General features: G+C 39.6%; 2 protein-coding genes across 8 annotated transcripts in view; both read left to right on the top strand.

The window, feature by feature from the left end:
- Positions 1-266: 266 nt before the first annotated feature.
- Positions 267-19,175, top strand: lmf1 (lipase maturation factor 1). Of its 5 annotated transcripts, XM_046853718.1 has the most exons (11): positions 267-516; positions 1,254-1,563; positions 4,530-4,540; positions 7,331-7,479; positions 8,651-8,716; positions 9,499-9,666; positions 10,638-10,806; positions 10,980-11,133; positions 11,360-11,543; positions 12,566-12,678; positions 18,946-19,175. In XM_046853718.1, exons 1-11 carry the CDS (start codon positions 282-284, stop codon positions 19,118-19,120), a joined length of 1,734 nt encoding a protein of 577 aa, XP_046709674.1. In that variant the 5' UTR covers positions 267-281; the 3' UTR covers positions 19,121-19,175. The 5 variants fall into 5 exon arrangements, with proteins under 5 accessions (XP_046709674.1, XP_046709676.1, XP_046709675.1 ...); XM_046853720.1 differs by lacking the exon at positions 4,530-4,540 and having other exon boundaries at positions 268-516; positions 1,254-1,358; XM_046853719.1 differs by lacking the exon at positions 8,651-8,716 and having other exon boundaries at positions 269-516.
- Positions 19,176-21,091: 1,916 nt separating this feature from the next.
- pemt (phosphatidylethanolamine N-methyltransferase) overlaps positions 21,092-27,875 on the top strand; it is a 39,732-nt gene continuing 32,948 nt past the window's right edge. For 2 of the 3 annotated variants that reach the window (XR_006926503.1, XM_046854219.1), the window contains exon 1: positions 21,093-21,325. Coding sequence is in view for 1 of the 3 variants with exons in the window: in XM_046854219.1 (XP_046710175.1) it covers positions 21,254-21,325 (72 nt within the window). In the remaining 2 variants the exon portion in view is untranslated. Of the gene's footprint in view, positions 21,326-27,875 lie in introns of all 3 variants that reach the window. The other variant, XR_006926502.1, reaches the window with a different exon arrangement.

The following is a 27,875-nucleotide window of genomic DNA, read 5'->3' as shown; positions in this document are numbered from 1 at the left end:
ATTCAATTCCACTACACCTCATTCCATCCCACTCCATTACACTCCAACTCACTCCACCTCACCCCTTCCCATTCCACTTCACCCCATTCCACTCCTTTCCACTCCACCTCACTCCAACTCACTCCATCCAACTTTACTTCTCTCCATCACACTCCACTCCACTTCATTCCACTCCACTTCATTTTTCCCTCCACCCCAGTAGGTGGCGAAATGCGGTTTGTTTGTTATAATGTAACATGAAGAATCGCACGCGAAATTGAGTTGCAGTTTGACCTGTACGCATGCGCACACAGTGCGACAGTATGGCGGAGTGTAAAAACTTGGAGTGTGCCGAAAGCAGTTTGAGAAGAAGACACAAAGGCGAAACTCTTAGTTCTTTCAAAAAGTCAGAAGACAGCAAAAGTGAAACAGTTCAACAGAAGGAGAAAAACGACAAAAAAGAGGAGGTTCGGGTGAGAACAGGGACATACTGGCTGACCAGGATCCTGCTGCTGAGGTCCATCGCCTTCATTTACTGTGAGTAAATACTGTGAACATTTTGTTATAACTTTTTGTTTGTACGTGTTGTTCATTTCACCTCTCATTATTTTAAAATTTCATAACGTGGCCCATGGTTGGGGTGTGTGTGTGTGTGTGTGTGTGTGTGTGTGTGTGTGTGTGTGTATGTATGTATGTATGTATGTATATATATATATATATATATATATATATATATATATATATATATATAATATAATATAATATTTTTGTTGATTGACATCCACAATATATATACGAGTTAACATTTTGATCTTTTCTAAATGTACTTTATATTAATACTTTTCAAGTTTTTATACTCTAATCAACATGGATATGGAGAAACACGGATGCTTTATGCAAATGTGTGTTTGTGTTTATTATTCGTGAAACCAAAATTAACATAGAGCATAAAAAAACAAAATATTCTTGTAAACGTTTTTATATAATTAAGTAATTATGGTGTTTTAAAAATGATACATTTATTTATATTTTTAATGAAAATGGTCACAGAAATGCATGCCGCATTAATCACACATTATTAAAATTACTGGTTAATTAATTTGCATGTCAATTAATCTTGACAGCCCTTTTTATATATATATATATATATATATATATATATATATATATATATATATATATATATATATAAAATCTAATTCTATTGTATAATATAAGGTATTTTTTCACCAAAGTTTCAACAAAACCTTTATTGCATTTTCTTCTTTTTCTAGTTGTTGCCTTTACTGTGGCTTACAACCAGAACAAGCAGCTGATTGGAGAGAGAGGTCTCACACCCAGCAGAGACTACCTGCGCAGTGTTAAACGATATGTGGGTGGTAAGATCGGCTTGGCTGCTCTCTCCTATGCTCCCACCATTTTATGGTTCATGGACTGGGAAGACATGAATGGCAACCTAGATGCCATAGCCCTGGCAGGATTGGCACTTTCTGGCTTTGTCTTCTTATTAGGGACAGCCAACATGATTATCATGTCACTGCTGTGGATCCTGTATCACTCGATAGTTAATATTGGACAGCTGTGGTGAGTGATGGGATACACACATCTGTTAACTTGCTGTAGTTTAGAACCACATTATTATTTTTATTACAACTACATTATTAAGTAATGACAACTAGTTTTATCTACAGTCATGGAAAATGATGAATGTACTAAATTCTATGGTTTTGTGCATCAGGATATCTTCTGATTCTTATCAGGCCTTAAAACTGGGTGACTACTGCATCATTTGAACAACACATGACATATAACACTGTCATTATTTATTTTGTAAGCCAAAATGGAAAAGCCATGTGTGAAAATCTAAGTACACCAGGGGTATTCAGTCTTTTCCACAAAGGGGTTGGGTTTGGTTAGAATGAAAGTGGCTTGGCTTCGGTTTGCAAATTCGCATCTGAACAAACTAAAAGACTTCTGGAACAATGTCTTTTGGAGAGAGGAGACTAAATTGGAGATGTTTGGTCTTAATGCACAGCACCACATTTGGTAAAAACACAACAAATAAACAAAAACAACTCCCAGAGCATCATAAGGTGTAATGAGATTTTCACGCAATGTCTTTTCATTACGGCTTGATTTTTGTACAGATAAATATTATCATGTGGTGGTGTTCATCTAATGTTTTATTGACCTAATTCTAAGACCGCATAAGGACAAGTTGATTTTTATTCTTTGTTTTTATTTTTGTACAAATTTGATGTTGGCACGACAGAGAAAGTCGGAAAGTTTGAAACTTTTCCATAAATAAAGATAGTTAAAGTTGAAAAACAGATCAAATGAAAGGGTTACTGACTGACTGACTGACTGACTGACTGACTGACTGACTGAGTGACTGAGTGACTGAGTGTTTTAATTAGTAGAAAGACAGAAAGTGAGAGAGATACCTATAGAAATCTATATCAGAGAATAAACTCAATTAGAGAGTCAGTGTACTACATGTAGTTTGATAGAGAGATGGATTAAGAATTTGTGTCATTAATAGAGAGATGAAGTGAGAGTTTTATGATCGTACAGTGAATTAGTGAGAGGAAGACGAAGGGCATGCACAGGTGAAGGTCTGTTTTAACAAATGGATTTTAAAACCTGAACATTCTGAGCCTGTATAGAGCCTGTCCAAAGTTTGGAAACATCTAGTTTTTTATCGTTTTTTAGCTGAGATGTGCATGTTCATTTAGTTCATATGCAACAAACTGTCATTTAAGGGCATAAAGAGTTACTTTTACTATATAATGTACCCATCCCTTACTGCCTTTTTTATTTATTTATATATATATATATATATAAAGGGAGTAAGGGATGGGTATAGATACACAACAGGGTACAGATATTGACCATAGTCCAGATTTAAATTTGAGATTTTTATGTGTAGATCCAGCTGTTTGCTCTCCAAGTAACTCTTACAGAAGCTGGACATATTCTTCAGCTCATTGTCTTGTTGTATTGTGAAGGCACCCTGAGGTGTTTTTTCTTTTGAGGAGTGGTACATTTTACTCTTCCCCTCCCTTTTTTCAAGCTATTTACAGACTATGAGTTTGAAATAGAAATTTGAAATTTTCTTGCCATTTTGGAAACTACAAACACTAAATAAGACGAGTAGATGCAATAAATACTAACCTGTAACCTGTATCAATCCTAAACATAATGTTTTTGCTTAATTTGACATTTTGATGAAAATAAACTGATCTACTCTTTTACATATAAACAAAAGGAACATGCATGTTCCTCAAACATCTAGGTGCTTATATATAACATACAGGAGCTGCAAGTTTAGAGGAGTTTTGGTGACTTTTGATTTTGACTACAGGATCATTGACTAAAAGTCTGGTCAGTTAAAAAATGCTGCTAGATTAGTTAAACAACGGCTTTACTGAAACATCTGTAACAGAAAGACCAGAATTCTGATCAGTAACAAAAGTCATAGCATATGAAGTCAGAAGGTCTGTGGTTAGTGGAGGTCACCCAATAGTGGATTTTACTGATATCTAGCTTAGATCATACTTTCAATAATCAATTAATCAACCTGTAGTTTTTAAAATAGATATTGGATAAAAAAAAAAAAACACTCATTATTACATCTTTATTCCAAAAATACAAAAACAGTGCTGAATTTTTAAAATGTGCTAAATGAAAGAAATAATATTCAGAAATCGAATGAAATCTAATATTCATTAGATTTACGTATAAATATTGAGGAAAATATAATACGTGCATTCAAACTAAAACAATAGTAACATTTACAGTAATCCCCCGTTTATCGCAGAGGTTACGTTCCAAAAACGCCCGCGTTAATGTTATTGTACATCCATAATTAATAAAAAAGTATGTGCCATCTGTGATTCACCACTACAGGCTGCTTTCATGCTTTATATTGACAGCAGACCTTTTCAGCCATTCCAGCAACCCGGAAAAACTATTGGTATGGATTTTTCCTGATAGTTATTCTTTCTTTCGGCTTCTCCCATTAGGGGGTCGCCACAACGGATCCTAACCTTGTTTAATTTGGCACGTATTTACGCTGGATTACCTTCCTAACAGAACCCTTCCCATTGATCTGGGCTTGGGACCGGCACTAAGAGTGGCTTGGGTTGGTTCCCTGACCGGGGATCAAACCCGGGCCGCAGCGGTGAGAGCGCTGCATCCTAACCACTAGACTACCAGGGGACTTTCCCGATAGTTATTAATCTGCAAAAATCGGGTAGATATTACTCAGCAAAACCAACGAATTGGCTGACCTCTAGTGGTTAGTTTGGTACAAGTACTTTTAAAGCTCTATGATGACAAGTATTTTAAAAACAAGAGAACAGAATAAAAAGTAGAGTGAAATGTTTGCTTTGTCAAGCCAACATAAGTAAAGAAATAGATGTAATTGAGTCTTTAAATGCTGTACAGTATTGAGGATCTTCGTAGGTTAGAGCAAAATATTTTTGTAAGCAAATATAACACATTTTCTGATATCAGTTATAGCATACTGTTTGTCTTTTTCTTTATAGGTATTCCTTTGGTAAGTAAAATAATTTATCATATATCATCTCATTCCATCCAGCTCCATCTTAGTCATGTGATAAGCATTTATTCTCATTTAGTGTGTGAGATTCCTCTGTTTTTCTAAGTTCAGAGTTGGGGATTTTAAGTTTCTCTCTAAGGTACTCAGACTTTCAACCTTTGAAAATATTTATCTTGTGTTAGTTCTCTCTAGAATCTGGGTTCAGGGAGAAATGTTGGGAAATATACTAAATTGAAACACATGCTCTCTCACAGTTGTTGCTTTATCATTCAACTAAGGTACAAGACTACATTATTATTGTTACCATAAAAAAACGTGTAAGACTGTTTCATTGAGTTATTGCAATATCATGTTGCACTATTGTTAAAAAGAATAACAAAAATGTCCTCCTGCAGTAACACTTCCTGTTCTTTTGTCATCTTGATAAGCACAAAGTCTAGTTTTCTAACAAAACAGGGGAAAATATAATTTCTGATTAGCTAATCCTATTTCACACACTAGCCTCTGCTCTCTAATAATATATAATACAATTAACTAAGGGAGAAGGTGAGTAGGTATTTACCAATATTTGCATACAAATGATTATTATAATAAAATTCAGAAACCTGGTCATCTAACTATGTGTAATTATATTTTTCTCAGGACATGTTTGGTATTAAATCTGTGTTTCATGGTGGAAAATGTGGTAACATCTTATATGATATATTAAAGATGACATTTGCAGTATATGTGTGTTGATTTTCCCACATACAGATACACTGTGATCCTCTATGGCACCATTTCATCTTTTCATATTTAAAAAGTAAACTTTTACATTGGAGCTGTAAACATACAATAGATTTGTGCTGTCATTTATTAATAATGCAGTAATATACTGTAGAACACATTGCAACCTGGGACTGATTAGTTTTAATAAAAATATTTTATTTCAAATGCCAAATGCTTTTATGTCTTTCTGTGATGATGGGAACAGAGGTTTTCCAGTGGGACTTTAATGAACAACAACCAGAAATCAGTTTTGTGTAATTAAGATAAGCCAGGGATGTATGGGTTTTTTGTAGTTTTTACGCTTTCGTGAGCATCGGTCAGCTTTTCAGGTGCTAGTGAACGACACTAAACAAGAAGACTGAGAAAGGATACGGTATGTCATTATTTTTTTTAAGCTTTTCATTGTTGATTCCACTTTGTTTCCCTTAATGGTTTGAACTTGGGAATGTCAACCCACTTCTCATACTACTGCAATGTCCTGAGCAAACTGTTCACTCTTCTGTGCAACTCTTCATCCAGTACTCTGATATTTTATGTACATGTCAAAAGCCCATACTCTTCTCACGGCCTGCTCTGAAAAGGGATTTGGTCAATTTCCAGGCTGAATGATCTGATGAAGGTTCAGTGCTCAGTTTAAGTTACTGGGTAATTTTAAATCTCTTCTTTAAATCTGCTTTTAAAAATAAATGTTAAAAAAGTTTGTGGCTTTTCATTTCCTATTTCATGCTACTTTTATGAAAAATATAGTAATTATGCTATTAATTATACAAACCAACAATTCAAGACAAATTTAATCTAGTATTATGACATGTATAACAATGTTACATTATTTCCCTGTAGAAATACAATGTATTGCTGGACACATCACAGTTTAATTTTGTACCGTTAAGTGCTGTTACAGTAGGATACAGTATTTAGTAATAACAGTATTATTGTAAATATTGATTATAGGGAGGTGATTAACCACACAGCAGTTAGTATACAAGTTAATATGTGAAAGAATAATTAAAACCCCCTGATAGGTTAATAGGAATGGCTAAAGGCTTGCACTTCAATAGAAATCTCTGAACTCATAGATTTAATAAATAGGCTAAAAAAATCGAAGACCCTGATAAAAGAAAGTTATTTTGTAATGAAAGCTGTTAAAGATTAAATAAAGTTTGTGTTCACTTCCCCCTTTTCTCCATCACCTTTTGTGTGATGGATTTCTGCCAGTCATGAGACACTGATTTAGAAAAGAAATAACATTTTCCTGTGGGATATACATTGTGATCATAATCACCTGGGTACAGTAGATATATTAATTCACCTATTCTGGCACAAAACCTTTTTGGTACGCTTCAGTTGTTAAACAATATTATTGTTATTTTAGCTCTGAGCCAAGCCTTTTATGGGGAGTGGCAATAAATACAGTACAAATCAGTAAGTAGAAAAAAATCAGTCTCCAAAGCTTGTAAAAGTCCAGGGAAAAAAGTTTTATTTGGTTTGGTTTATGCAACACATTCTTACTACCTGATTCATAAACGAGGCAAAGTGAACATAAACCTGGACTTTCTCCACAGTGGTGTTGATGGGGGAGTGGTAGCTCAGTGGTTAAGGTGCTGGGTTACTGATCTATAGGTCGGGGGTTTAAGCCCTGGTATCTCCAGGCTGCTGCTCTTGGGCCCTTAAGCAAGGTCCTTAACCCTCTGTGCTCCATGGCTGACCCCAGCTTCCAAGTAAGCTTGAGATATGAATAGAAAGAATTTCACTGTGCTTTAATATATATGTGACAAATAAAAGCTATTTAATTCTATATCCTCCTCTGGTGCTGTAAGTTACTGACTGCTACGTGTTCATTATTGTCATCACTGTAAACAGGCATTAACATGGAGAATATAGTCAATTTCACCACAATAACCACCATTATGTCAATTTCTATTAATATTGCCCGATTTTTACAGGTTTCTTTAGTAGTACTTTTTATTCAGCTTTTAATTGTGTTGATTGTTGACTGTTTTGGTGTTTGTGTGCATGCAGGTTGGGAGAGCCAGCTACTTGAGACAGGATTCCTCTGTATTTTTCTGTGTCCTGTATGGAGTCTTGCAAAGTTTCCTCGTCACTGCCCACCTTCTCTCATATCTATCTGGTCTTTCCGCTGGCTTATCGTGCGAATCATGCTTGGAGCAGTAAGTATGGTGCACACACTTTTGATATATGACGACATGTTCAAACATTATATTATGCTTTACAAGCACTACTGTGTGCTATTACATGCGGTGTATGAATCCATGTCTAAATGTTTGTAATACACATGTAGCATAACCAGCATTAGATATTAGCAGATGATATTCATTTCAAGGCAATTTCCATATCTGTGTAAGTAAGGAATTCTGTAGCACCCCAGTGAGTCAACTTCACTGTAGTGGCTGCTTTAATTGAGTGTTTTTGTTTCTTCTTCAAATCCAATATTTTTACAATAATTTATTTCCAAAAAGAGGAAACTAAAACTGAACATTTCAACTTTTTAATTACAGAAATTAAAAGTAGTTGATTCACATGTTGGCAATCTGTTAGTTTATAATGCGGTGGTATATTGACGTAATACTTCTAGTTATGTTCTGAATGGGAATAGTTGTTGTTGAATACAGTAAGAAGGCTTACCAGGGGAGAGCTTTCTGATCTCAGACAAAGCTCGATTTCTTTCTTGTTCTTATTTTTACTGTTTTATTCAAATGGGCCTTGCCATAAAATATATTGAAATATTATTCCCACCTAATATACAAAGCTATAAATTAAAATTATTTATGCACAATACACACAACAAACACCCCTTTAAAGCTCTCAGCTTCTCTTGTTTTTATTACTCAGTATTTTTGGGTCAAAGTCTTGCTTGAGATATGCTCTATGTGTTTTAAACTCCAAGGAGCTCTTGCTGTTTTTTCTTCAGTTACAGTCTGCAGGTTTTGTGCAAAAGATATTATTTTCATCATTTGGAAATTTCATGATTTTCTTAACTACAGCTCTCAGCTGAAGAGAAGCAGCACAATCTTGCTCCATCCTCACTAAGTGTTTGGTGGTCTTTGGGTGAAGCTGTCTTTTTTTTTTTTTCCCCAAACCAGACGGAATATTAGCCTCATCACACCGTAATACACTTTGACACATGGTTTGGGGTGAGTTATATACTCAAAAAGGCTGGAATGTTAACACCCCCTGATTATTGTGTTCAGGTGTTTGGGTTGTGTAACTGTGTAAATATATATATATATATATATATATGTATGTATGTATGTATATGTGTGTGTGAAGTAATGTGTATATATACTGTATATTTGAGATGGGGTTGTTAAAATTTATCAGGGGTTGATTAAGATCAGAGGAGATCATTGCTGGAGGGATCTGACCTGCATGGACTATCACTATGAGGTAAGTATATCTGTGAAGTTATTATCATCAAAGAAGTCTTATTAGCTTCAATCATTTTGGGGTCTGGACGATGACTGGACAGTGGTTTTAAATCACTCTCGTATCATCTTTGGCAGTGTGCAGTAACGTTGTTACCCTATTACAAGTTGAAATTCTGGGACAGTGGTGTTCTCAGAATGATGACCTCTCAAAAGTCCCTTTTGGCAATCTTCATGTATGATTTCACATGCCTTGCTTGTTCTTCAGTAATAGCTTGTTAATGGCTTTCAGTGATTCTCACAGTCTTGTGTAAAACCCAGCTTTTAGGATCTATATTGTCCAGTGAATAGCTTCTACTGTCAGAGCTGTGGATCTCTACAGGTTTTTCAGAGATATCCCTTGATTTTACCGAGCCTTTTGGATGCTTTTCCAACTATGCTCTCTTTCCTGGTCAGTGACATTTGGTGAATGGCTTTCATTAGGCAGTTGTGGTGTGGTTATTTAATTACCAGAGAGTTATTGGTGGTTTGCAGGATCCTGGAAAGTTAGTATATCTGTTATAACAAAACCCTGATTGCTATTTACCTAGAACTTTATCCTGGAATTGTTTTGATAATTCATTGGGTGTCATGCTGTTTGGTTGAGTATGCTCAATTAGATGTTTATGTTAAAAAATATTTCTGCATTATTAAATCATTAAAGAATTAACATTAACATTTGACAGCACCAAATATCATAAACTGTATATATAATACAACCAGCAGAACTACCACTATATGTTTGTCTCTGTTCTCTTCATATAGACGCAGCCTGTTCCTAACCCTATCTCATACTTTTTGCATCACTCTCCATGGTGGTTCCATCGTTTTGAGACCATGAGTAATCACTTTATTGAACTTGTCGTGCCTTTCTTTACTTTCATGGGCAGACGCATGTGCATGGTAAACGGAGTCCTGCAAATCCTCTTCCAGGTGAACAATATGCACGTTTATATATATACACATGCACAAGTCTCTAAAGCTCTAAATCTTAAACTGTTGATTTTAGGAAATATAAAATATGTGGTTTATTTAATATAGTATATGGACACAAAATTATTATAATTAGAACAGCATAATAATTAGCTATTTGCATTGTTTGATCTGGACACTTCAAATAAAAATTCATGTCTTGAAGCAGCTTTACACAGATAATGTGATAAAAATAAATAGGTTCTTTATAAGTAAGTTTGTCCCTGATGAGCAAGCTGCTGGAGACTGTGTTGATGAAAAAACTCCCTGAGATGGTATAAGAAACCTTGAGAGGAACCAGACTCAAGAGGGAACCTCATCCTCATCTGGGTTGCACCGAATGTCCATTTATTGCAAATAAACAATGTTGCGGGTTACAGTGATGGTGATCAGAAGCGAAATGTAGTCCTGAGTCAGTGTAGCAGACTGTTTACATTAACTACAGTCCAAATCCATCCTTAAAGCTCCCGTTCTTACTCCGGAATTTCATGAAACCACCCAAAGCGTTGATGAGAAACCGTCCCAAACTGCACAGAGTTGCCTCCAGTCGAAGAGAACACTATCCAGAGGCAGACCTGGACGAAGTGGGAAGATCCACGGAGGGAAGAGGGGCAGGAACAGTGTTCACTGGAACACTGGGTGGGGTGTTCCAATATTCTAGAGTTTAGGGAAAGTCTTTAGGACTAACTTTAATCTTACCTCTGCTGAGTGAAGATCTTGTCTCCTACAGGTTTTTGCTTAAACATCCTCAACCCTTTCAGCAACACGGATTAAACTGCGGCCACAAGTTTTTCCACAGACAAATAGATATTTCTTATTATGAATCATTTTTTAAAATCAAATTCATTATACTTAATATTATTTATTATAACTGTATCTGTGTGTGTGTGTGTGTGTGTGTGTGTGTGTGTGTGTGTGTGTTTGATTTATAGGTAGTTCTTATCCTCAGTGGGAATCTTAGTTTCTTGAACTGGGTAACTATAGTACCAAGTTTAGCTTGTTTTGATGATGCAGCATTAGCATTTCTGTTTCGGCCCAGTCACCAAACTAATCAGACCCTACTGAAGAATGAGGAAGCAGCAGAACAAACACCCACTAAAGGTGTGTATGTAAGTTTGCAAGTTTTTCCCCAGTAGGGTGTATTTTTATTATTTTTTTTGTTTGTTTGGCGGATGGGATTTTATTGTGCATGCAACTATGCTTAATACTAAATGACTATGTTATAACTTTTCCTAAAAAGCTTAATAGTTATTGTGTCTATTTTTGTTTCTAAGGTATGCTCATTAGGCGGGTGGTTAATGTGGCTTTTGGCATTTTAATTGCATATCTGAGTGTTCCTGTGGTAATCAACCTTCTAAGCCCCAGACAGGTGATGAACACCTCTTTTGACCCTCTCCGCATTGTCAACACTTACGGGGCTTTTGGAAGGTTTGGCTTCTTTTCTTGGTTTTTAGAATAAGAATTTAAAACATTGCACCTCCTTAACTATGTGACTACATTTGTTTTATTTTGGGAACATTCACACTGCCTCATTATATCATTCTGCTGTTTATTCACAGCACAGAATTGTTACATCATAATAAGGGCTGCTTTAGTCACTTCAGTTCTACAGCAGAAAACCAGATACCAGACTTTTTCTTTTCTTTTTCTGTAGTATAACTAAGGAGAGAACAGAGGTGGTGTTTCAGGGCACACTCAATGTTACACACTCTGATGAGGGTGTTGTATGGGAGGAGTATGAATTCATGTGCAAACCTGGAACGATAGAGAGAAGACCTTGCCTCATTTCCCCTTATCACTACAGACTGGACTGGCTGATGTGGTTTGCTGCCTTTCAAGTAACTAAAAGATTTGTTAATGAAAAAGATTCTTACATCATTCACTGCTCAGGTCCATTAAATATGAGTGACTTTTTTTTTATTGTAAAAAATTGATTTTAATTGTATTTGAAAGTTAGCAATCAATATTTGAGTGAATTGTAGATGTTTATCACAAAAAGATTCAAGAAATTAACATTAATTGAAGTACACACATTTTTTTACACAGTCTCTCCTTTTTAAACACTATTAACCCAGTAACACTGGCAGCCATACATGCCCAAACACTGCCTCCATTTTGATTGACAGATGGTGTGGTATGCTTTGAGTGACAGGCCTGCTTTTAATTCTCCATACACATTTCTTCATGTAATTCTGGTATCTTGTTTGGAATTGGGCCAAACAATTAAGATGTTTTCTAGTAGTCAAATCTTACTGACTCTGTTTTTGTGAGTTACCAATGTTTTTATTCTGAGGTAAATCCTCTGTATTTACATTGAGTTTGACAATAATACTACCCAAGATTTTTTGGGATTAGAGATATGGTGCAAGGATTTCTTATCACCATAGAAAAAAATCTGCAATCATTTATGACCCTTCAGGCCTTTTGGTGTTGCTGAGCTCACCAGTGCATTCCTTCTATTTAAGAATATACCAGTGGGCCACTCGTACCTATTAATTGCTCTGATATAGTTTTCCTTCTTCACTTTAATCAACACCTCTTTTGACAGCTTAGTAAAAGTACCCAATGAACATCTGTCAAATGCAATTTAAACACAAATCTATCCCAGATCCTTCATCATCTTAAATTGTCATGGACTTTATAGGAGACTCACCACACATATCTATTAAGCTGCCCCCCTTGAATTAAAGCTGAAAGTAAACAGTTTAATCATAAACTCATTGCTTCACTTCAAATCCAATGTTACTGTCCACATACTTATGGACCTTGATGCATGTGTCACATTAGCATGAATTAAAGCATGTTTTGGTATTTTTCCTGAATGCTTCATTGTCTGTATTTTCCTCTTTCCCCCCCCCAGACATATGAGCAAAATGAATGGGTTATTCAGATAGCAGGCAGACTTCTAGCTAATGACTCCACTGTGCTTTCTCTAATGGCCCACAATCCATTTCAGGGCAAAGACAAACCTCGGTAAGACCCAGTACACATTCAGTATCTATCATAACAAGAATCTTGTATCTACACAATATATAATGAACTCTAATGATATGTAATCTTAGTATCTGTTTCAGGTATTTTTGTTTTGTCCAATTACTTTTGAGCCTGTGAAAATGGTGTTTATGTAAAAGTAACAGATCTGTAACAGATCTCTTTATTTATCCCAGGGGGAAATTCACTTTTTTTAAAGATAGAATTTGGTTAATGCAGTTAATTAAAGCTGAAAGTGAAACTTCTTTTGCGTCCTTTTTGCTTTATTCCAAATCTATTTGGGTGGTAAACAGAGACAAAAATATGCAAATGGTCTCTGTCCAAATAGATATTGTATTAAATACTTTGATAAATTAAAGCTGCAAGCAGCGATGTGCGGGCCCTCGCCGGGCTCACCGCCACCCGGTGACCTGAGGAAAACAGTGAACAGTGGAGCGAGGTGCATGTAAGCGAGTAAAGACGGGAGAATTATGGCACAGTCATTTCAAAGTGCCACACTTATTGTTGCCAGCAGGTGGCGCTATGACTATAACTAAATATGGAAATGTAGATCTGTTCAGATCAGGAGTCTTATCAATCATGTGAAGTTTGGGGCAGATTGGACATTATGTCCGAGTTATAGCAACTTCCCTATTTCATGGCGAATTCTCGAATTTTGTCAGACCACCATGGACACGCCCTTCGACGAAAACTCTTGATCTTTGCAAGGTAACATTGCAAAGGCCTTTAGATTATACCTACCAAATTTGGTGTTGATCTGAACAAATCTCAACTGTTATTCCCATGGCAAGACATTGACACTTGTCGCTGCGCCATGGACACGCCCTTTAACGCACGCTAAAGATCTTCACAATTCACTAGCGCAAACGTCTTACGATAAGACTGGCCAAAAAAAAAGGGGATGGCAATACATTTCTAGGAGTAGTTCATTGCACAGTAAAACATGTCACTTCCTGTTGCCAGCAGGTGGCGCTATGACTATTACTAAATATGGAAATGTAGATCTGGTCAGATCCGGAGTCTTATCAATCATGTGAAGTTTGGGGCAGATTGGACATTGTATGTCCGAGTTATAGCAACTTCCGTTTTCATGGCGAATCGTTGAAATTTGTCAGACCACCAAGGACACGCCCTCTGATGAAAACTCTAGATCTTCGCAATTTAACATTGCAAAGGCCTTTAGATTATGCGTGCCAAATTTGGTGTTGATCTGAACAAATCTCTAGGAGAAGTTCGTTAAAATACGACATGTGCGAATGGCAAAATCAGCCAAAAATTTGCTCGTACAATTAAAAATACCCAACTTCCTGTTGGGTGTCGGATTTCGTACCAAGAGACTTTTTTGTAGGTCTTAGTGAGTTACAAGTGTGTACCGATTTTCAGACATGTACGTGAAACGTAGTTCGAGCCACACACCGTTGAACGTGTATAGGTGGCGCTACTGAGCCGGTTCTGCCACATCCACTTTCAAGGAACATGGCGTACCTAATCTTTCGACTTTGTTCGCTGTGTACGCAAAGTTTCGTGAGTTTTCGATGAAAAAAAATGCAAATAATAATAATAATTAAAGCTGCAAGCAGCGATGTGCGGGCCCTCGCTGGGCTCACCGCCACCCGGTGGCCTGAGGAAAACAGTGAACAGTGGGGCGAGGTGCATGTAAGCGAGTAAAGCATGGAGAATTATGGCAGAGTCATTTCAAAGCGCCACTCTTCTTGTTGCCAGCAGGTGGCGCTATGACTATAACTAAATATGCAAAGGTAGATCTGTTCAGATCAGGAGTCTTATCAGTCATGTGAAGTTTGGGGCAGATTGGACATTGTATGTCCAAGTAATAGCAACCTCCCTTTTTCATGGCGAATTCTCGAAATTTGTCCGACCACCATGGACACTCCCTTTCACGAAAACTCTAGATCTTCGCAATGTAACATTGCAAAGGCCTTTAGATTATGCCTACCAAATTTGGTGTTGATCTGAATAAATCTTAACTGTTATCCCCATGGTGAGTCATTGAAATTTGTCACGGCGCCATGGACACGCCCTTTAACGCACGCTAAAGATCTTCACAATTCACTAGCGCAAACGTCTTACGATAAGACTGGCCAAAAAAAAAAGGGGATGGCAATACATTTCTAGGAGTAGTTCATTGCACAGTAAAACATGTCACTTCCTGTTGCCAGCAGGTGGCGCTATGACTATTACTAAATATGGAAATGTAGATCTGGTCAGATCAGAAGTCTTATCAATCATGTGATGTTTGGGGCAGATTGGACATTGTATGTCCGAGTTATAGCAACTTCCGTTTTCATGGCGAATCGTCAAAATTTGTCAGACCGCCAAGGACACGCCCTCTGATGAAAACTCTAGATCTTCGCAATTTAACATCGCAAAGGCCATTAGATTATGCCTGCCAAATTTGGTGTTGCTCTGAACAAATCTCTAGGAGGAGTTCGTTAAAATACGACATGTGCGAATGGCAAAATCGACCAAAAATTTGCTCGTACAATTAAAAATACCCGACTTCCTGTTGGGTGTCGGATTTTGTACCTAGAGACTTTTTTGTAGGTCTTAGTGTGTTACATGTGTGTACCAATTTTCAGATATGTAGATGAAACATAGCTCGAGCCACACACCGTTGAACGTGTATAGGTGGCGCTACTGAGCCGGTTCTGCCACATCCACTTTCAAGGAACATGGCGTACCTAATCTTTCGACTTTGTTCGCTGTGTACGCAAAGTTTCGTGAGTTTTCGATGAAAAAAAATGCAAATAATAATAATAATAAATATAGCTGCAAGCAGCGATGGCGGGCCCTCGCACATTTGTGAATCGCTATACGGTGCCTTCCAGAAAACAATGCACGGTGTGCAAGTGCATCAAGTGGGTAAATATCAGTGGACTATTTTATGTTGTTACTGACCCATTTGTGGACTGTAGGTAAAAGAAACCCCACATTTTAGACAAACGGGGGCACTAGTGAGCTACGTAAGAGACACACCATTGTCCGACCTTTTTGTCCACACTTGTGATGTATGTGACTTGTCAAATGTGATGTATGTGTCAAATTTCAAGATAATCTAAGCACGCCAAAAGCCTTAAATATGCCTGAAATAAAAGTAAAGTTTGACGTTGCCATGGGAACAGCGTCGAGATATCAAAAATCACGTTGCAATTTATCATCTACAATGTCTCCGCATCATGTTGATTACGTTTGGTGTCAATCGCATAAATATCCTGGGAGGAGTATTTAAAAGGTCACCACATGCAACTCTAAAAAAAATCCACCTTTTGTGACTGACACACTTCCTGGCGCCTGTTGGTGGCGCTATGTCCAAGATTCACAATAGGCACATCGATGCGATCGGAATCCTTGGCCGAACATACACACCGCGTGTCATACAATTTTTTTGCTTTAGATATTAGACACTTCCTGTTTCTCTGAATTCGCCATAAATTTGTCGCCTCGCCATGGCAGCACCGTTCGAGATATCAAAAATCCCTTCACAATGTCAATCGCATGAATTCCCTAGGAGGTGTATTTAAAAGTTCACCACATGCACTTTTGAAACCATCCAAAATGGCCGACTTCCTGTTGGGCGGAGCTAATAGGTTTGATTGTGAAAGTTGTTCGGGTCGATGGGATCTATATGCCTACCAACTCTCGTTCATGTGCGTACATGTTTGCCTGATCTGTGCATGAATGTTTGTTTTTGAATTACAGGGGGCGCTACAGAGCCCCCCTGCCACGCCTGAATACCGGCCTTTGTCCGGCCCTAGTCACAAAGGACTCTGACGTGTGTGCCAAATTTAAAGAGTTTTCAAGTATGTTAAGGGACCCCAAATTGCCAATGTGTGTTAAAAAAAAAAAAAAATAAATAAATAAATAAATAAAAAATAATAATAATAAATATAGCTGCAAGCAGCGATGGCGGGCCCTCGCACATTTGTGTATCGCTATACGGTGCCCCCCAGAAAACAATGCACGGGGTGCAAGTGCATCAAGTGGGTAAATATCAGTGGACTATTTTATGTTGTTACTGACCCATTTGGGGACTGTAAGTAAAAGAAACCCCACATTTTAGACAAACGGGGGCGCTAGTGGGCCACTTAAGAGACACACCCTTGTCCGACAATTTTTGGACACACTTAACAGCCGACAAATGTGATGTATGTGTCAAATTTCAAGTTAATTTAAGCATGCCAAAAGCCTTAAATATGCCTGAAATAAAATGTAAGTTTGACACGTTGCCATGAGAACAGTGTTCGAGATATCAAAAATCACTTTGCAAATTATCATCTACAATGTCTCGCCATCGCATGAATATCCTAGGAGGAGTATTTAAAAGTTCACCACATGCAACTGTCAAAAAATCCACCTTTTGTGACTGACACACTTCCTGGCGCCTGTTGGTGGCGCTATGTCCAAGATTCACAATAGGCACATCGATGCGATCGGAATCCTTGGCCGAACATACACACTGCGTGTCATCCGAATAAGACATTTTTTGCTTTAGATATTAGACACTTCCTGTTTCTCTGAATTCGCCATAAATTTGTCGCCTCGCCATGGCAGCACCGTTCAAAATATAAAAAAATCCCTTCACAATTTAGCAAGTGCAATGTCTCGGCATCATGTTCACCATGTTTGATGTCAATCGCATGAATTCCCTAGGAGAAGTATTTAAAAGTTCACCACATGCACTTTTGAAACCATCCAGAATGGCCGACTTCCTGTTGGGCGGAGCTAATAGGTTTGATTGTGAAAGTTGTTCGGGTCGATGAGATCTATATGCCTACCAACTCTCGTTCATGTGCGTACATGTTTGCCTGATCTGTGCACCAATATTTGTTTTTACATTACAGGGGGCGCTACAGAGCCCTATTGCCACGCCTATGTTCCAGCCTTTGACCGGTCCTAATGGCAGACGACTTTGACGTTTGTGCCAAATCTCCGGTATTTTCGAGCATGTTAAGGCACACAAAGAGCATGCCAAGTGCTTAAATACGCCTGAAAATGAAAGTAAAGTTTGAGGCGTTGCCATGGGAACCGTGTTCAAGATATCAAAAATCCCTTCGCAATTTATTATCTACAATGTCTCAGCATCATGTTGACCACGTTTGGTGTCAATCGCATAAATATCCTGGGAGGAGTATTTAAAAGTTCACCACATGCAACTGTCAAAAAATCCACCTTTTGTGACTGACACACTTCCTGGCCCCTGTTAGGGGCGCTATGTCCGAGATTCACAATAGGCACATCGATGCGATCGGAATCCTTGTCAGAACATACACAGCGTGTCATCCGAATAAGACATTTTTTGCTTTAGATATTAAACACTTCCTGTTCTCCGAATTCGCCATAAATTTGTCGCCTCGCCACGGCAGCAGCGTTCGAGATATCAAAAATCCCTTCGCAATTTAGCAAGTCCAATGTCTCGGCATCATGTTCGCCACGTTTGATGTCAATCGCATGAATTCTAGGAGGAGTATTTAAAAGTTCACCGCATGCACTTATAAAACAAACCAAAATGGCTGACTTCCTGTTGGGCGAGCTCATAGTTTAGAGGGCGAAAGTTGTTCGGCTCGATGAGGTCTATATGCCTACCAACTCTCGTACATGTGCGTACATAATTGCCCGATCTGTGCACGAATGTTTGTTTTTTAATTACAGGGGGCGCTACAGAGCCCCCCTGCCACGCCTGTATACCAGCCTTTCTAAGGCCCTAGTGACAAAGGGCACATTTTACAATGTGTGTAAAAAAAAATAAATAAATAAATAAAAATAAATAAATAAATAAATAAATTCTAAGGAAAACAATAGGGCTTCGCACCTCTGGTGCAGGCCATTCTGGCCTGCTCCTCGGTGCTCGGGCCCTAATAAATAAACAACACAAAAACAATAGGGTCCTACGCACCTTTGGTGCTCGGGCCCTAATGATAAATAAACGACACAAAAACAATAGGGTCCTACGCACCTTTGGTGCTCGGGCCCTAATTAGTTATTTGACTGCACTTTGTTTCTAAGGCCGAAGTAAAAAACTGTCAATGAAAACTGCTGACTGTACAGGATGACATGCACCTTTCTCCCCATCACTCAACAGTTCTTTTTAACTTACAAACTGCAGCTATAAACAGTAATTGTGTTTCCTTTTTTCTTCTTCTATTTCTTTTTCTTCTTCTCTTCTTTCAGCGGCTCCCATTAGTGGTCACCAGATCCACAGATTCTAAAATGTTTTCTCTTTGATACTTTTAGGTGGATACGAGGAGAACACTTCAGATATAAGTTCACCAAACCAGGCAGTGCTTCTGCAGCGAAGGGAAACTGGTGGGTCAGGAAGCGCATTGGTCCTTATTTTCCCCCAGTCAACTTGGAAGGCCTCAGAAAGTACTTTCGGTCAAGAAATTGGCCGCAACCAGATATCGAATAAACAGTTCACGCTGCCATCCGACATAATCAAATAAATATTATAAAAAAAGATTTTATATTGTGGTAACTGGAGTATCATTTCAACACTTTAATGTAATACACATTTTTTACACAATTTGTAAAAAAAAATAAATAAATAAACTGTTAAATTGCATGATGGTGGTGATGATGCATTAAGGTGGAAATTCACTCTGTGGTTGGATTACTGTTCGAGAATACGTCTACGCTTTCACATGAAAGCTGAATGATGTCACATGCTGAGCCCCACATCAGTGTTTCTTCTACAGGTTTGTTCCTTAATACTAGGACAGACATTAAGTAGACCACTGCAGCTTAATTAACATTTTCTTTTGAATGATTTTCTCACCATTTTTCACGGCACTTTAATAGACCAGTGACTGTATCTGTTCATGTCATTATCATGCAGTTTGGGGCAAAACAGCAGCAACATTCTGTCTGTTCATCATATGCAAAACTATAAGAATGTAAATATTTAAGCTTAGTAGCCACCATACAGGAACCCGTCCTACCCCTGTCATAGCAGAAACAAAGGGCTGATATCCCAGTGCAACTTCTGTAGTTTTTATATCTATAATTCAATTAATTTTTATTTGTATTGTGCTTTTAACAATGAACATTGTCTCAAAGCAGCTTTACACAGATAATGTGGTGATTAAAAGTGAATATGTTCTTTATAAGTAAGTTTGTCCCTGGTGGACAAGCTGGTGGACAAGCTGGTGGTGACTGTGGTGAAGGAAAAACTCCCTGAGACGGCATAAGAAAATATCTAGAGCAGCAATAACTGTAAACCAGGATTTTCTGTTATAAAAAACCTGGTGTAACTTTGCAGCCTCTGAATTTGATCTTTAACAAGCATCACCAGAGGATCCCTGAGATGAGATAAGGAGGAACTTGTTATTCTGCTCCCTGACATCACATGAGCAACAGTTTGAAAATGTATTCATGCTGGTTGCACATGCCTTAAAGAAAGGGGGCTGAGAGAAGATGATGTCATGATGATCCAGAGATGTCCAGAACAGTGCCTGTGAGCCACAGTTACAGTGTGATGACATTTGATTTGGTCCATGAGATTTGGTTGAGAAGACTGAGGAAAAAAAAAAAAAAAAAAAAAAAGGATTTTGAAAAACTTTAGAAAAATAAGCAGCAACTTCACGTCTCTCATTAGAGGTCATGTGTATTAGACCCTGAACTCCACCATACATCGGATTGTTTTTGATTGTACTATAAGTTTCACTGAACTAGACATTACATTTACAGCATATTCAGTGTTTATATTGATCTCATTCATATTCTTCAGCAGCTATGGGGTTAAGGGCCTTGCTCAGGGGCCCAGGAGTGACAGTGTGGCTTGGGATTTGAACTCAGAACCTTCAGTATCAACGTTCAATGCCTTAACCAATAAGATGCCACTTCCCTGCATTTAGCAGATTAGTTAGAACACAACATGTATTTTTGGCTCCTGGCCATCAATCAAATGTGAAGTTTACACTCCTCTGCTCTACACTAATGAAGAACTGTCAGAAGAACTAACTGAAGAATTGTCATAGGAACTAGCTGAAGAGCTGTCAGAAGAACTAACTGAAGAATTGTCATAAGAACTAGCTAAAGCTGAAGGTAAATCAGCTGCAGGTCTGGTTGGGGAGATGAGCTGAACCATTAGAAGCTCGTTCAGTAGTAACAGTCTTGATGTTTGGGAGGTGACAGGACTCATGGCGGTGTGGTGGGACGGGGCGCATCTGCACAAGTATTTCTGAGGTGTAAGTAACTGTAACATCATAAACTGGTGGAACACACATTACAGGGAAAATTACAGTGTTTAATGTTAGGGTGGTGAGTCTTTTTATTACACACACACACACACACACACACACACACACCCCAGACAGCCGATTGGTGCAGACGAGTCGGAAATCATTGCTGGTATAACGGGAACTCCATTACCCACAATTCATATCAGAATTAGGTTAAAGTTCAGAATCCATGTCTGCCTGGGAAACAGTACCGGCCCGAGGTAACATTTCGTTAATTTCCCAGACTGATAGATCGATAGACTGATAGATCGATACATCGGTGATGATCCTCAGTGGTTTGGAGTGAAAATGAAAAGGTTTTAATGAATTCCGCTGCGATCACGGAGTTTAATCACGACTGCTGCGGAGGGTTCGATAAAGTGGACTATAGTAAGGTAATAAAAACAACAAACAACAGATTATCTCTGAAATAACCGCTACCTGAAAATTTTTTTTGAGCGCTGAGAATAATAATAATAATAATAATAATAATGTTGATGATGATGATGATGATGATGCTAATTGATTGGGTGTGATGGGTTTATGGGTGTGGGGTTTGAGTGCGGTTTACTGGTGAAGGATTTACAGGTGTGTGGTTTATGAGTGTGGGGTTTACAGGTGTGGGGTTTATGAGTGTGGGGTTTAGAGGTGAAGGATTTACAGGTGTGGGGTTTATGAGTGTAGGGTTTATGAGTGTAGGGTTTATGAGTGTGGGGTTTATGAGTGTGGGGTTTACAGGTGTGGGGTTTATGAGTGTGGGGTTTATAGGTGTGTGGTTTGAGTGTGGGGTTTATGGGTGTGGGGATTACGAGTGTGGGGTTTATGGGTGTGGGGATTACGAATGTGGGGTTTATGGGTGTGTGGTTTATGAGTGTAGGGTTTACAGGTGAAGGATTTATGGGTGTGGGGTTTGAGTGTGGGGTTTACAGGTGAAGGATTTACAAGTGTGGGGTTTATGAGTGTTGGGTTTACAGGTGAAGGATTTACAGGCGTGGGGTTTGTGAGTGTAGAGTTTATGAGTGTAGGGTTTATGGGTGTGGGGTTTATGAGTGTGGGGTTTACGGTTGAAAGGGTTTATAAGTGTGGGGTTTACAGGTGCAGGGTTTATGGGTGTGGGTTTTATGGGTGTGGGGATTGTGAGTGTGGGGTTTATAGGTGTGTGGTTTGAGTGTGGAGTTCTGGTGAAGGGTTTATGAGTGTGGGGTTTATGAGTGTGGGGTTTATGAGTGTGGGGTTTATGAGTGTGGGGTTTACGAGTGAGGGGTTCACAGTGTGAGGTTTACAGGTGAAGGATTTACAGGTGTGGGGTTTATGAGTGTGGGGTTTATGAGTGTGGCGTTTACAGGTGTGGGGTTTATGAGTGTGGGGTTTATGAGTGTGGCGTTTACAGGTGAAGAATTTACAGGTGTGGGGTTTATGAGTGTGTGGTTTAGGGTGTAGGGTTTATGAGTGTGGGGTTTACAGTTGAAGGATTTACAGGTGTAAGGTTTACAGTGTGGGGTTTATGAGTGTGGGGTTTACAGGTGAAGGATTTACAGGTGTGGGGTTTACGGGTGAAGGGTTTATGAGTGTGGTGTTTACAGGTGAAGGATTTACAGGTGTAGGGTTTATGAGTGTCGGATTTATGAATGTGGGTTTTATAGGTGTGGGGATTACGAGTGTAGGGTTTATGGGTGTGTGGTTTGAGTGTGGGGTTTACAGGTGAAGAGTTTATGAGTGTGGGGTTTATGAGTGTGAGGTTTACAGGTAAAGGTTTTACAGGTGTGGGGTTTACGAATGTGGGGTTTACGGTGTGGGTATTACAAGTGTGGGGTTTACAGGTGAAGGATTTACAGGGTTGGGGTTTATGAGTGTAGGGTTTATGAGTGTGGGGTTTACAGGTGAAGAATTTACAGGTGTGGGGTTTATTAGTGTGGGGTTTAGGGGTGAAGGGTTTATGAGTGTGGGGTTTACAGTTGAAGGATTTACAGGTGTAGCGTTTATAAGTGTCGGGTTTACGAGTGTGGGTTTTATGGGTGTGTGGTTTGTAAGTGTGTGGTTTGTGGGTATGTGGTTTACGGGTGAAGGGTTTATGAGTGTGGGGTTTATGCGTGGGAGGTTTACAGGTGGGGGTTCATGAGTGTGGTTTATAAGTGTGGGGTTCATGAGTGTAGGGTTTATGGGTGTGGGGTTTATGGGTGTGGGGTTTATGAGTGTGGTGATTACGGGTGTGTGGTTTATGAGTGTGTGGTTTACGGGAGTGGGGTTTATGAGTGTGGGGTTTACAGGTGAAGGATTTACAGGTGTGGGGATTACGAGTGTGGGGATTATGAGTGTTACGAGTGTGGGGATTACGAGTGTGGGGATTACGAGTGTGGAGTTTACAGGTGAAGGATTTACAGGTGTGGGGTTTATGAGTGTGGGGTTTATGAGTGTGGCGTTTACAGGTGTGGGGTTTATGAGTGTGGGGTTTATGAGTGTGGCGTTTACAGGTGAAGAATTTACAGGTGTGGGGTTTATGAGTGTGTGGTTTAGGGTGTAGGGTTTATGAGTGTGGGGTTTACAGTTGAAGGATTTACAGGTGTGGGGTTTATGAGTGTGGGGTTTACAGGTGAAGGATTTACAGGTGTGGGGTTTACGGTGAAGGGTTTATGAGTGTGGTGTTTACAGGTGAAGGATTTACAGGTGTAGGGTTTATGAGTGTCGGTTTATGAATGTGGGTTTTATAGGTGTGGGGATTACAGGTGTGGGGTTTTATGGGTGTGTGGTTTGAGTGTGGGGTTTACAGGTGAAGAGTTTATGAGTGTGGGGTTTATGAGTGTGAGGTTTACAGGTAAAGGTTTTACAGGTGTGGGGTTTACGAATGTGGGGTTTACGGGTGTGGGTATTACAAGTGTGGGGTTTACAGGTGAAGGATTTACAGGGTTGGGGTTTATGAGTGTAGGGTTTATGAGTGTGGGGTTTACAGGTGAAGAATTTACAGGTGTGGGGTTTATTAGTGTGGGGTTTAGGGGTGAAGGGTTTATGAGTGTGGGGTTTACAGTTGAAGGATTTACAGGTGTAGCGTTTATAAGTGTCGGGTTTACGAGTGTGGGTTTTATGGGTGTGTGGTTTGTAAGTGTGTGGTTTGTGGGTATGTGGTTTACGGGTGAAGGGTTTATGAGTGTGGGGTTTATGCGTGGGAGGTTTACAGGTGGGGGTTCATGAGTGTGGTTTATAAGTGTGGGGTTCATGAGTGTAGGGTTTATGGGTGTGGGGTTTATGGGTGTGGGGTTTATGAGTGTGGTGATTACGGGTGTGTGGTTTATGAGTGTGTGGTTTACGGGAGTGGGGTTTATGAGTGTGGGGTTTACAGGTGAAGGATTTACAGGTGTGGGGATTACGAGTGTGGGGATTATGAGTGTTACGAGTGTGGGGATTACGAGTGTTACGAGTGTGGAGTTTACGGGTGAAGGGTTTACTGGTGTGTGGTTTACGAGTGTGTGGTTTATGAGTGTGGGGTTTACGAGTGTAGGGTTTATGAGTGGGGTGTTTACAGATGAATAATTTACAGGTGTGGGGTTCCTGCCTTTTTAAAAACGTCCGCCACAGACACGTGTGCTCGGAGGGGTTTTGCTTTTCTGTCTTTCTCTCAGATTCAGCATAGCGATCGAGATGTTTGGATTTCAGGTGATAAATTAAACCCAACGTGAAGAAAGTCTTTGCAGACGCACCTCCTCGTGAAATTTTGGCATTACATGTTTTGCAAATCGCTATCCGTGGATCTTTCTCAGATATACTGAAATACGTCCACACCACAGACATGTTGCTTCAGACAAGCATGTGCAGGACGCGGTTTCTGTTTGCGTCATCACAACAAACTGTTTCAGCCGTGTTGTTTCGGTGATCAAAGTCTTTCGGCTGAAAACCGAAAATGCACTTCTGGGCCATTTTCGGCCGACAATTTTCGGTGGCCAAATATTCGGTGCATCCCTAATTACGAGTGTAGGGTTTATGAGTGTGGGGTTTGAGTGTGGGTTTACAGGTGAAGGGTTTATGAGTGGGGTTTATAAGTGTGGGGTTTACAGGTGAAGGTTTTACAGGTGTGGGGTTTACGAGTGTGGGGTTTACGAGTGTGGGGTTTACGGGTGTGGGGATTACGAGTGTGGGGATTACAGGTGTGTGGTTTATGAGTGTGTGGTTTACGGTTTACCGGAGTGGGGTTTATGAGTGGGATTTACAGGTAAAAGATTTACAGGTGTGGGGATTACGAGTGTGGAGTTTACGGTGAAGGGTTTATGAGTGTGGGGTTTACAGGTGTGGGGTTTACAGGTGAAGGATTTACAGGTATGGGGTTTACAAGTGAAGGATTTACAGGTAAAAGGATTTACAGGTATTGGGTTTATAAGTGTTGGGTTTATGAGTGTGGGGATTACAGGTGTGGGGATTACAGGTGTGGGAATTACAGGTGTGGGAATTACAGGTGTGGGGTTTCTGAGTGTGGGGTTTACAGTGTGGGGTTTACAGGTGTGGGGTTTGAGTGTGGGGTTTGAGTGTGGGGTTTGAGTGTGGGGTTTGAGTGTGGGGTTTGAGTGTGGGGTTTGAGTGTGGGGTTTGAGTGTGGGGTTTGAGTGTGGGGTTTGAGTGTGGGGTTTGAGTGTGGGGTTTACAGGTGTGGGGTTTATGAGTGTGGTGTTTATAAGTGTGGGGTTTACAGGTAAAAGGATTTACAGGTGTGGGGATTAGGAGTGTGGGGATTAGGAGTGTGGGGTTTAGGAGTGGGGTTTAGGAGTGGGGTTTAGGAGTGTGGGGTTTAGGAGTGTGGGGTTTATGGGTGAAGGGTTTATGTGGGGGTTTACAAGTGAAGGATTTACATGTGTGGGGTTTATAAGTGTGGGGTTTATAGGTGAAGGATTTACAGGTGTGGGGATTACGAGTGTGGGAATTACGATTGTGGCGTTTATGAGTGTGGGGTTTACGGCTGAAGGGTTTATGAGTGTGGGTTTTATGAGTGTGGGGTTTACAGGTGTGGGGTTTACAAGTGTGGGTTTTACGAGTGTAGAGTTTACGAGTGTAGGGTTTATGAGTGTGTGGTTTACAGGTGTGGGGTTTGAGTGTGGGGTTTATGAGTGTGGAGTTTATGGGTGAAGGGTTTATGAGTGTGGTGTTTATAAGTGTGGGGTTTACAAGTGACAGATTTACAGTTGTGGGGTTTACAAGTGTGGGGATTACGAGGGTGGGGTTTTGGGTGTGGGGTTTACAGGTGGGGTTTATGAGTGTGCGGTTTATGAGTGTGGGGTTTACAGGTGAAAAATTTACAGGTGTGGGGTTTACGAGTGTGGGGTTTATGGGTGTGTGGTTTATGAGTGTGGGGTTGACGGTGAAGGGTTTATGAGTGGGGGTTTACAGGTGAAAAATTTACAGGAGTGGGGGTTTATGTGGGGTTTATGGGTGTGTGGTTTATGATTGTGGGGTTGACAGGTGAAGGGTTTATGAGTGGGTGGGTTACAGGTGAAGGATTTACTGGTGTGGGGTTTATGATTGTGGGGTTTACGGTGTGGGGATTACGAGTGTGTGGTTTAAGTGTGGGTTTTGGGTGTGGGGTTTACAATTGTGGGGTTTACAGGTGTGGGGTTTATGAGTGTGCGGTTTATGAGTGTGGAGTTTACAGGTGAAAAATTTACAGGTGTGGGGTTTACGAGTGTGGGGTTTATGGGTGTGTGGTTTATGAGTGTGGGGTTGACGGTGAAGGGTTTATAAGTGGGGGTTTACAGGTGAAAAATGTACAGGTGTGGGGTTTAGGAGTGTGGGGTTGACAGGTGAAGGGTTTATGAGTGGGGGTTTACAGGTGAAGGATTTACTGGTGGGGTTTATGATTGTGGGGTTTACGGTGTGGGGATTACGAGTGTGTGGTTTATAAGTGTAGGGTTTATGGGTGTGGGGTTTACGGGTGAAGGGTTTATGAGTGTGGGGTTTGTGAGTGTGGGGTTTACAGGTGAAGGATTTACAGGTGTTGGGTTAATGAGTGTAGGGTTTATGAGTGTGGTGTTTACAGTTGAAGAATTTACAGGTGTGGGGATTACGAGTGTGGGGATTACGAGTGTGGCGTTTATGAGTGTGGGGTTTACAGGTGAAGAATTTACAGGTGTGCGGATTACAGTGTGGATATTACGAGCGTGGGGATTACGAGTGTGGGGATTACGAGTGTGAGAATTACGAGTGTGGGAATTACGAGTGTGGCGTTTATAAGTGTGGGGTTTACGGGTGAAGGGTTAATGAGTGTGGGGTTTACAGGTGAAGGATTTACAGGTGGAGGGTTTATGAGTTTAGGGTTTACGAATGTGGGTTTTATGGTTGTGCGGATTACGAGTGTGGGGATTACGAGTGTGGGGTTTACAGGAGAAGTATTTATGGGCAAAGGGTTTACAGGTTTAGGGTCCTGTAGAGCTTCTCAGGCTTAATCTTGGCCGTGGTTAAGCAGCTTGTCATTTATAAAGTTGTATTTTATTATTGAGTTATTAAAACTTACCTAATGATTTATTAAACTGGTAACTTCAACTGACTTCAACATCTTCAATCCCTGAAATTCTTCAGAAAATTGTAATGCAGTAAAAACTGTTCCTGGCTTCACTTTTTAAGGCTCTGCCCCGTTTGTGGGGGTGTTTTTGGAAATGTTATTTGACATAATTTTTTCACAAAAAATCTAGAACTGTTTATTAATTAAAAATGTGGGCATGTAATCCAATTTTCCGTTTTACTCTGGGGCAGAGATTTTACTGTGATCGTGAATGTAACTCCTTCATTTGTTGATCCAGATATAATTCTATATAAATTCTACAGTCAGTGAACTTCACTGGTCCTGGAGATATTTTCACAATGAGAAGCTCAGACGAATCATCAAGTGTTTGTAGGACAACAATGCTTGTGTATGAAGCTGCTTTGAGACTAATAGACTGACGTTTCCTCCTGTTTTTTTTATTTATTTCA

Source organism: Silurus meridionalis, chromosome 7 (assembly GCF_014805685.1).
Source record: "Silurus meridionalis isolate SWU-2019-XX chromosome 7, ASM1480568v1, whole genome shotgun sequence".
NCBI lineage: Eukaryota > Metazoa > Chordata > Actinopteri > Siluriformes > Siluridae > Silurus > Silurus meridionalis.
Note: the sequence above shows the minus strand (reverse complement) of the source record. Positions and strands in the feature narration are given on the sequence as shown.